Source organism: Anopheles bellator, chromosome X (genome assembly GCF_943735745.2).
Source record: "Anopheles bellator chromosome X, idAnoBellAS_SP24_06.2, whole genome shotgun sequence".
Taxonomy (NCBI): Eukaryota; Metazoa; Arthropoda; class Insecta; order Diptera; family Culicidae; genus Anopheles; species Anopheles bellator.
The window spans coordinates 10,568,758-10,579,155 of NC_071287.1; the positions used below are offsets into that span (position 1 = coordinate 10,568,758).

At 42.3% G+C, this 10,398-nt stretch overlaps 2 protein-coding genes across 2 annotated transcripts; one reads left to right on the plus strand and one right to left on the minus strand.

Annotated features, from left to right (window-relative positions):
• Window positions 1-487: 487 nt before the first annotated feature.
• Window positions 488-5,622, plus strand: LOC131213885 (ubiquitin-conjugating enzyme E2 H). The gene is made up of 2 exons (XM_058208094.1): window positions 488-832; window positions 2,793-5,622. The coding sequence occupies exon 2, from the start codon at window positions 2,888-2,890 to the stop codon at window positions 3,434-3,436; it is 549 nt and encodes a 182-aa protein (XP_058064077.1). The 5' UTR covers window positions 488-832; window positions 2,793-2,887; the 3' UTR covers window positions 3,437-5,622.
• LOC131213730 (transmembrane protease serine 9-like) lies at window positions 5,611-9,052 on the minus strand. The gene is made up of 8 exons (XM_058207845.1): window positions 8,885-9,052; window positions 7,741-8,016; window positions 7,559-7,672; window positions 7,125-7,490; window positions 6,642-6,818; window positions 6,299-6,574; window positions 6,096-6,209; window positions 5,611-6,032 (listed from the first exon to the last, which is right to left on the minus strand). Exons 1-8 carry the CDS (start codon window positions 9,035-9,037, stop codon window positions 5,667-5,669), a joined length of 1,842 nt encoding a protein of 613 aa, XP_058063828.1. The 5' UTR covers window positions 9,038-9,052; the 3' UTR covers window positions 5,611-5,666.
• Between the last annotated feature and the right edge of the window lie 1,346 nt (window positions 9,053-10,398).

Consider the following 10,398-nt stretch of genomic DNA (forward strand, 5'->3'; position numbering starts at 1 on the left):
GAAAAAATCTATATTTGCCAATAAATGATGAAAATCGTATTCAGGCCTTGTCGTACGATTTGAATTTAGCTTAAAGTCTTACAAATTCATAGCAGATAGACACCATCCAAAGACGAATTCATTAATTATCTTTTACTGTAGCGTATCAATACGTTGTCAACAGTGTGGTGAATATACTGTTTGTCTCATTAATTCACCACGAGTTGCTGCGCCCCTTAATATTGCGCCTGGTTGCCAAACTTTGACTTTGGTGTGAACTTTAACGTTTAGAAGGCGCTTAAAACAGCGCGAATAAAAAATTAATTCCTAAATTATCATGTTCTTAAATATTCCACTATATCTATTATTTCTCACCATAATTTCCCGCCAGGCTAATGATAAAAGGTAATCGTTGCGTATGCCTAGCTACTCACCAGTGCGACCAAGTCAAAAAATCCAATAAGAAGAAGCAGAAAAACAACAAGAGAATGCACAACAGATGTCAATCATTATCCGGTCGAAAAGTCGTGTATTTTCATTGGTCGAGCTCGGAAGTGTCTTACGAGTGAAGGAAGAAATAGCTCTTCGTATAGTAAATAATAAACATTTTTTGTTTAATTTTACTCGTAAAGACTAGTCGTTAATCTCGTGCGTCAGTGCGGGGCGACGGTTTGCTTCCTCGCGGAGCAGTGTAGTTCAACGGATTAAAAGCGTCGTCCATCGTTTTCCCATATTGTAACACGCAATAAGGTTCAAACGAATAGGAAAGAAGCGAACACCCATCAATCTCAAACCAGGATCTTTAATTTGCTGAGTCTGTGTGTCTTGAGAGACATAGTAAACAGTTCCGCAGGTAATATTATTTGCAAAGTGTTTTAACTACATGGTGAAGTATGTTCGAAATGAGAGCATGATGTGTGATGTGAGGTTTGTCAGAGAGTGAAGGCGCTGCCATTGCGAAAATATTTATTTTATGTAACTGGCAATCGAATCTTAATAGTACCGTCAAAGTACTGTGCAAGCAGCTTGCGAACTCTGTTTTAAGCAGTATTATTTCCAATTTCACACAACATGGATGAAAATCTGCCTTAACGCTGCTTCAACAAAGCCTGCTGCTGCTGCAACATTTTTGACGATTCTCCGCTATGCTTGACTTGATATCAAAGCTGTTGTGTTGTAGCTGTTGACCACCAATATACGCCTACTGGTTTGTGTTTTATAAATTTGAAAAAAGCGCCTCATCGCGACCTTTGCTAATACAGCCGTGTTTATTGACAGTAAAATAGAGTATTGGCCTGATGTGCATATTTGTCGCAGTTTATTTTATTCATATAGTTATTTCATGTAAATCTAGAATTATTTGCTAAAAGCGATCCTGTGAAAGCGAGTAGAGTGCGTTTTATTCTACCATGTTCTATTTTCTTCTGTATCTTTTAGCTGTGGATAAGTGTGACTTTTTCCCAGCACCTAGCAGAAAAAATATTGAATTTGCTTTACACCAAAGGGTAACAGAAAAAGAAATAATCGTACGCATAAAACACACGTTGATTCGTATATCGGTATGTTGTATGGGTTTATCGATATCGGTATGGGTACTTGTAGTCTGTAGGAAAGAGGCATATGATGTTACTTCGACCAAAAGTGTTTAAAGCTTTCGATGTACATTTTGCGTGTTTCTTTTGTGTTGAACTATGCCCATTGGTAACTATTGCAAATGAGACGGAGTTGCCATGTGTGCAAGGTTTCATAACTTCCGTTGGCCTTCGCATTTGTGCAACGCGACATCGACGCATTACCCTGCTCAGGTTACTTCGAACAATTTAGTTATCAAAATGTGTTACAAAGCATGCATACAGTACTCATTCACACTATCGAAAAACACTATATGCGCGGCACCAGCAAGTTTAACACTCTTCGCTGGTGGTTCATAAGCGACACAGTCATTTGCTGCCCAATAAGCATCTTTGTTGTTCTCGATAGTTCGAAATCGCGCACATGATGCTGGGAAACTGTATTTGACGCGAAGACAAAGACAAAACTGCTATAACAAAGAGAAGGACAAAACGCATCGAGTTTTAAATATACACATGATTATATCATTTTGCATTGCTTTTATTAGCTTGCTTACCATACTAAACAGCTGATTGCAGTACGAATAGTAACACACAAACACTAACACGCGCATACGGACAACACACACAAATCAAGGCAAGCACATTGGTGCACATTATTGGCCTTTGCATATTAGGCATTGTTGCATTTGTTTTCTTTTTATCTGAGAATAACGGACTGGACCGTAATTGTACACTGCACTTGTTTTGTTTGTTGCCCGTTTCATTTGTTTACATTTCAGTGTGCCGTAAATGTGTATCACGATTGGTTGGTCGCTCATTTATCGATCTATCTACTTATGTATATAAAACTATTAGTACATTTTACAGGCACACTACGGGTGGTATTTTCTGCGGTTTTTTTGCTACATTGGCTACATTTTTCATACACATTTTCTTCTTTTTTGCCCCTACGTAATAAGCGATTCTTCTTATGCAAATGTTACAAATACAACCGCCGAGTGGTCTTGGCATGCAACAGAGACAATATTTACCTCTGTTGCTTACTGTAACATTGTGCCCAACTGCGTGACAACGACGAACGTTACCGACTACTTTTTCAACAACCTTTGATGTAATGGTCATGGTCTAATGTAAAAGTGATGTGCTTGGGAAAAGCGATGAGAAGGCGGGGAGATATGTTTAAATTTTCATTCATTTGTAACAATGTACTGGGAAACCCTATTCTTATTTTACCCACAGGTATTTCATTGTGGCAGACGCGTTCTGTCGTCTGCCAGGACGTTTTCCTACCGTAAGCATCAGCGAAGAACGCCTAGACACACAAGACATACATAATGTCGTCACCGAGCGCTGGTAAGCGTCGTATGGACACGGACGTTATCAAGCTAATCGAGAGCAAACACGAGGTGACGATACTAGGAGGATTAAACGAATTTTGCGTTAAGTTTTTTGGCCCACGGGGGACACCGTACGAGGGCGGTGTTTGGAAAGTGCGCGTACACCTACCGGAGCACTATCCGTTCAAATCACCCAGTATTGGGTTCATCAACAAAATTTACCATCCGAATATAGACGAGGTGTCGGGCACAGTGTGCCTAGACGTAATCAACCAGGCATGGACGGCGCTGTACGATCTGTCCAATATCTTCGAATCGTTCCTGCCACAGTTGCTCACTTATCCGAACCCAGTGGATCCGCTAAACGGTGACGCAGCCGCGATGTACCTTCACAAGCCGGAGGAATATCGGAAAAAAGTAGCCGATTACGTGCGGCGGTACGCGACTGAGGAGGCTCTGCGGGAACAGGAACCAACTGAGAGCTCCGACAGTGAGAGCAGTATGTCGGACTTCAGTGAGGATGAGGCGCAAGACATGGAATTATAACAACGGCTAACATTACTTCCATACAGCGAGCAGCAGCAACAACATACGCATGCTCTCGAAACTAACGTCGCTGGTACTAGCCATATTAAGGGTGATGGTAGTTGTGGTGTTAGTGCTCTTGCGTTGTGGGACGCCATGGCCACGTTTAGCTATTGGTTTTAAAATACGATTTCTACGGCCGGCAATGAGCTGGATGTGGGCACAAAAGCAAAGTGAAGTAAAAGAGAACGAGCTGGAGAATCTAACAAGTATAGGAAGAATAACGTACATATAAACTTTATATTTAGAGAAATACGCGTGGTAGTATAACTAAGTCGAACGCAAAAAGGCAGAAATAGCATTATACGATCCCAATAGGAGCCTCCGCGCGAAAGGTCTGTTAGTCAGGATTCCTGAGTGAATAAAATAGTTCCGAGTTCCGGAATTAACAGTTTTTGATTTAGTTGACCACTCTATAATACGATTTGAACAGCCATTTAAAGCAATAGAAGTAGATAACAGGCTGTCTGAAGCGCATACTAACAGTTTATATAACAGTTAATTTGTTTTGCAAAGTTAATCGGAAAGAGTTTAAAAATGCAAAGGATAAAAGAGAATGGGCGCTCAACACACACATATTCAGGTTTTCTAATATACTTTTTATTTGTTGAAAAGGGAGTTAACCGAGAAGCTTTATCGAGCTTTATGGAACCGATCACTTTTAGCTATTTACTTTGAATACTTATATGATACTTTTATTATTATGAAACATAAAGTCGGTTGTCTACCAACACTGTCGCATTTCACCTAACAAAGTCCGAGCGATAGCTGTTTGGGGCTACAGGTTAAGTGCAATTGAACCACTCCAGCTGCCCCGAACAACATTGATCGGAATACATGTAGGTAAGATGCGGCATTGCTAGTAGCAAACTGATCTTAATGAAAAACATTCACGTCATGTTTGATGCTATCGATATACATCAATTCAATTATTCACACTCGAATTCGATAAAATTTTATTGAATACCAGGCTGCACACACTGGGAATACTATACAAAGTGTGGTTAGTAAGAGAATTATTAAGTCATTTTAAGTTCATTGTTCCCATCAATCGTGTCGTTTGTGGGCCCTGTTTTTTTTCGGTACAAATGCATCTGTTTACATACTCTGTTTTAGATTCTTCGTGGTAATGTTCTTTTTTGAAATCCCTAGTTTTTTATTTGGTAAAGCTGTAGCAATACGCGGTGAAGTGTGATGAACTTTGCAGGTTAAACTATAAAGGAATCCATAAAACAATAAAAAATTAAGAATTAGTGGCTCATCACCAAAAGTAGCGTGTACGATGCACTTTTTCGTTCTTCTTAGACGTCTCACACATGGCGTCATATAGATGCCTCTTAGATGACTCACATGTCTGCATCTGCGTCTTTCCTCTGTGAACGCAAACGAAGCAACGATCTGCAAACTTTTTATAGTGATCATCCAGTAATGTGAAATGCTTGAAAGCTTTTTTATGTACGCTCATGTATTTTGCTATGCGTCAGCGTCGCATACCATAGCAGAGTATCCCTTTCATCATTGAATCAATATCTACAAGCTCCCTGGTCACAAATTTCTTTTGCTTTGGAATATTAGGTGTATCGCTAACGTGTTGAGGTTGTCATTAGTCACTAATTGTTGTTATCGTTTTGCTGCTTTGTTTATTTGTTGTGCTCTAGTAATCGTTTCCTGTAGACCATTTTACCGTACATAACTCACGCCAAATACAATGGCAAGGCAAAGAAATACATTTACAAGCGTAGTTATATAAGAAGAAATGATAACGATGTGTGAAATATAAAAGGCTCGTTTTCATTAATATAATAGAACATCTCAAAACTATCAGTAATACGAATGGGATTCATCTGTATTATTGGTTGCGAAGGGTACGTACACCGCAACATATTCGACGGCGATGACCGTTTCGGTACGCAACAAGACATGCAGTGCAGATTAGATTATGAACCGACAAGAATTATTAAAAAGGGCAATATGGTGCAAACAGAAAATCGTAATAATGTAAAGAAAGAAACTACCTTCTATGCAGTGTTTGTAATTGAATGAATTCCAATCAACTTTTGGAAAAGCAAAGAGATGACAAAAAATCACCAAACAAGAAAAACGTGAAAATAATATGTCCTGTTTCGAGTTACAGATAGCTTTGTAAATATCAATTTTATTGTGTATTCGACGTTCCTTAGACATGAACATATCACATTCGCAACAACGCAAGCGGTACGAAAATTATTGCAGCCAATCCAAGACTTATGGTGTGTTGCCGGTCTGCTGAACTGTTAGACCGTATCCATTGCTTGTAGTACACCACATCGGAGTAGATGCCGGGGAATTTTGGCAAACCACACTCGTAACCAAACGAAACGACACCTGCTAACAGTGACTGGCAAACGAGCGGTCCACCGGAATCACCTTGGCAACTGTCCTTGCCCCCTTCCAGCTGACCAGCGCAGAGCATACCAGGAGCGATCTCACCGTTGTAGCTATCTGTGTCGTTGCAAATCGAAGTTGAGACGATCGAGATGTTAACCGCCATCAATTTGACTGTCGATTCTTGAACTCCCTGCGCAAAAATGACAGGGATTTAGTTCGTTCACCTTCGTGCATTATGCACCTTCTACCTTACCCAAATGGTAGTACCCCAGCCGGAAACTTGACAGCTGCTTCCGGCCATCGGTGATTGCTCTGCCATCGCAATTGGCCGCAAAGTAGGATGCTCCGGTGGTACAACTTCACTAAGCTACGTATCGACCACAAGGCGTAAAAGAAACAATAGCAAGGGAAACGATTTGACTTTGAATTCGACAGACAATTGTTCGAGACTATTACGTGCATCAACGCTATGTCGTTGGTGGACAACTCGTCGTTGTATCCTTCGTGGAACACTACTTTGTGCACCCTGCTGATGAAGGTGTTATTGGTGAGTGTCAACCTGTCGGTATTACCACCGACGACAACGTAGTGCTCTGCACTCAACGGGAGCCCCAGATTGTCGAATAAACAGTGTGCTGCCGTCAATACGAGCCGGTCGCTAATTAGACTTCCACCGCAGATATGTCCACGTCCAAACTCTCGATCCTCCAGGAACTTCAATCTGACTGAAACCTTTTCGTGACATGGGAAGAAACTTCCAAATTTGAATTCGAAAAGTGAAAAAAGAAGGCTATCCTACCTGATGGTTGGTATTGTCTTGCAACGCTTCAAAGCCACCAATAATTCGACTTTCGTCATCCGCCGAAACCGTTGCTACCGTAACTGCCAACGTCCACAGTAAGTAGCAGAGCATATTGGAAGAATTCGAACACATCACCTGTTCAGACTGACTGTAATGGAGTTCGCAATCTCGCGCCTAGTTTATAAACTCGTGCAATTGGCTAAAACATAATCAAGTGGTTGTAACGGCAACACATACTTCCGATAATATGGTGAAGTACTTAAGTACGAAAGGATTTAAGAGACACACGTGGCACCAATCGATTGACACAACCAACGTTATCAGGATTACTACTCCGTTGATACCTTTTCTATCGCTGATTATGACTATTTCCGAAGTGCTTTGATTTCATTAATTACAGTTCGGATATGTCTACATGAACAGATCGCTACAGTCACGCGTTACATTAAGCGTTGCACGGATTTATTGGAGAACTGTGACTGAGTGGCGACCTAAACCTGCTGACCCAATCAACAGCACCAAGAAGAAAGATAGGTGCACCAATGGCCAACTGCTTGCGGCACCGTTCCGTGCAATCCAGTCGCCATAGTACGCCACGTCAGCGTACACGCCAGGTAATCGTGGCCGTGCACACTCAACACCATGCGAAACCACACCGACTAAGAGTGTGTCACACACAAGAGGACCGCCGGAGTCACCTTGACAAGCGTCCTGGCCACCGCTCCAGTTGCCGGCACACAGCATACCACTCCGGATTGAGCCGCCGTAGCTGTCCCGGTCATTGCAGGTGGCGGTAGCGATGATGGACACGTTGACCGCCATCAGTTGTTCGGTTGAGGAACCTCCCTGGTGGAGGTAAAAGGAAAGAAAATGTTAAATGTTCCTGATGTGTGAGGAGCGATGTTCACACTGACATAATACGTGCTGCCCCAGCCACTTGTTTGGCAAACCGTGCCACTTGCTGGCAATCTGGTGGCCAGCGTAATAGGATGCAAAGTTGCATGGTTCATGGGCACCTGTTTGGCTAACTGTGAGAATGTGAAGAAGGTAAAATGTGAGGCTAATCGATCCGAATTGCGTATTTTGTAAGACGTACAATTAGCAGGCCCACATCATTGAGAAATCCTGACGGGTTGTAATTGGCGTGCACGACGTTCCGCGTCACGTCGGCAACGAACGTTGTCGACGTTTGGGAGCTGCGAACAATATTGCCGCCGACCACTCGGAAGTAGCTGGCCGACCGCGGTCTATCATTATTGTCCACAAGACAGTGCGCGGCCGTAAGGACTGTGGATTTGCTAATGAGACTTCCCCCGCAGATATGACCACGTCCAAATGAGACCTGGTCGGTTGCTTTGTTGCGCACTGACACCTGAAAAAGTGGAGAGTGTACCAAAATATCGTCATTCGGTGCTTCGTCGCAGCCGATCGTCACCAAGACAGCGTAGCATGGGCGGTTCCTTCCGTGATTAGGCTGTTTTCTGCTAAACGAGAAAAAGTTCCTCTTGCTTTAAGACGACCTGCATTACGCCCTACATATGATTGAAGAGAGATTGATACACAGAGTTTTTGATGGTGATTCTCCAATGGCTATCACTCGAAGCCAATACCGAGACTGTATCGTTGCACTTTTCACCAATTAACCATTTTGCACTGTTCAGGAGTATGGGTATTCGGTAGCGTCGTAATGTACTCCTCCATTGGTGTTCATGATCATTCAAGTACTCTAGTTTTTTGCACGATTGGTACTGCTTCTCTATCAAACCGCTAATTGTTCATGCTTATCGCCGTTATTGGATGTACGGTACGTTAATCTTCTGTCGCTAAAAGCGGTTGCAACATAACGAACTTTGCCTTGAAGCTATCGACGGGTGCTGCTGAAACGATGATTATATGGCCCACCGTCGATGTCTATCGAACGATATTCTCCGCACAGTTCGGAGCTGCAGTGGGGTATATTATTGCGCTAGTCGCGAAAGACTTTATCTCGAAGACTTTAACTTTAAATCATATGTTATTATTATTACTTTCACATGTTATTGTTAAGGGATTATTACTTTACAATTGAGATTTTTGAAGATTTTTACGTGTGCCAATGCACTTGCGCATAGTAGGTTGAGTCGAACAGTTAATATGTGTTACTATGGAACGTATTACTGTGTATGCAGCGGCCTAAACATGTGTCACGCAATTTACAAGACGGTCTGAAAGCTCGGCGTTGGGCGACGATCCCACGTTACCTGATGCCTCGTAGCAACACTGTTGGCGGGGAAGCCGCCCACGATTCTTGGGTCCGTTGCCTTGCAGGGCAGGTGATTCGGCAACACGTACAGAACAATAAGCAAGAGCCTCGATAGATGAGTCGTTGAGAAGCTCGCACTATTTGTGACCATTTCGAACACACGAAGAAAAGCAGAATTACGGAACAAACACCTGATATTGCAATCAGTACTACCTAATTCGGCACACTTCGAAAAAATCGCTTGCGTTCGGCGTATTTAACCGAGTGAATCATGCGAAACGCACTGAAAGTTTTACCTCTGTGTGAATCTTATCGGTCCGTATCACCTGGATACGTTATCAAGCGATGACTGCTTGTTGAACTGATGGGCAAAGCTATACTTTTTGGTGTCAACGCGCGGTACAAATTGATCCCTGGTGAGAACGACCATATCCCACGCTATCTTAACAATTTGAAATGTCACATTCCTTCGTCACAAAAAAACACTTAGCCTACGGATAGAAGCATGCACTGCTGACGACCATTTCCTTAGCCGTACCACAGCTGTTAAGCCACTACACGTTATGGTTCGAACATAGTTAAACGCCCTGTGAGGGTCAACAGATAAAATAGATCCTAATTATGCTTCATAAAGCATGACCTACTAAGAATCGGGAAAAGTTGTATATCTTCCAGCAGCGACTCTGGTGCTCGGATTTCAAATATTTTGATAGTTATGTCTTTACATTCGACTTTCAGTGCTGAAAGTTTCATCTTGGTTATGCGGAGTTTATAGAAAGTTATGCTTCATGGAACTCAAAAGAAGAAAAATAACTCTGCACACTCACGTCGAGAACGTGGTCTGCTTTAAAAATCTCAAAAACACAAAAATTCGCAACATCAACTGTATATGCTGTGCTCCACCGTTTTCGGGAACGCAATACCATAGACCGAAGGTTTCAAAGTAGACGTCGTAGTGGAACATACAATCGGCAGCTGAACTGGAAGGTTTTAAGATCAATCGAGGCAAATCCTGGACTTTCGGTTCGGGATATTGCAAACAAATATGGTACCAGCAAAAGTACTGCCCGGAAGATCTGTCCATGAAGAGGCTACTGTTTTTTCCTTGCATGTAAGCATCCACAAAGGACACTTACACAAAATCTAGTCATTAAAACACGCACTAGAAAGTTGTACGAGAAGGTTATGACGAGGTACAAAGGATGCTTGCGTATGGACGACGAAACATACGTGAAATTTGATTTTGGACGGCTTCCTGGACCAAAATTTTATCTCGCCACGGCACGGGGAGTTGTCCCTTACAAGTTCAAATTTGTATTTGCCAATAAATTTGCATGAAAATTAATGATATGGCAAGGAATTCGCACTTGTGGACGGAAAACCAAGGTTTTCATCACAAACACGACGTTGAACTCAGCGCTGTATAAGGAAGAGTGCCTGTGAAAAGCGAGTTCTATCATTTATTAAGTCACACAAACGTCCGGTTAAGTTTTGGCATGATTTGGAAAGCTG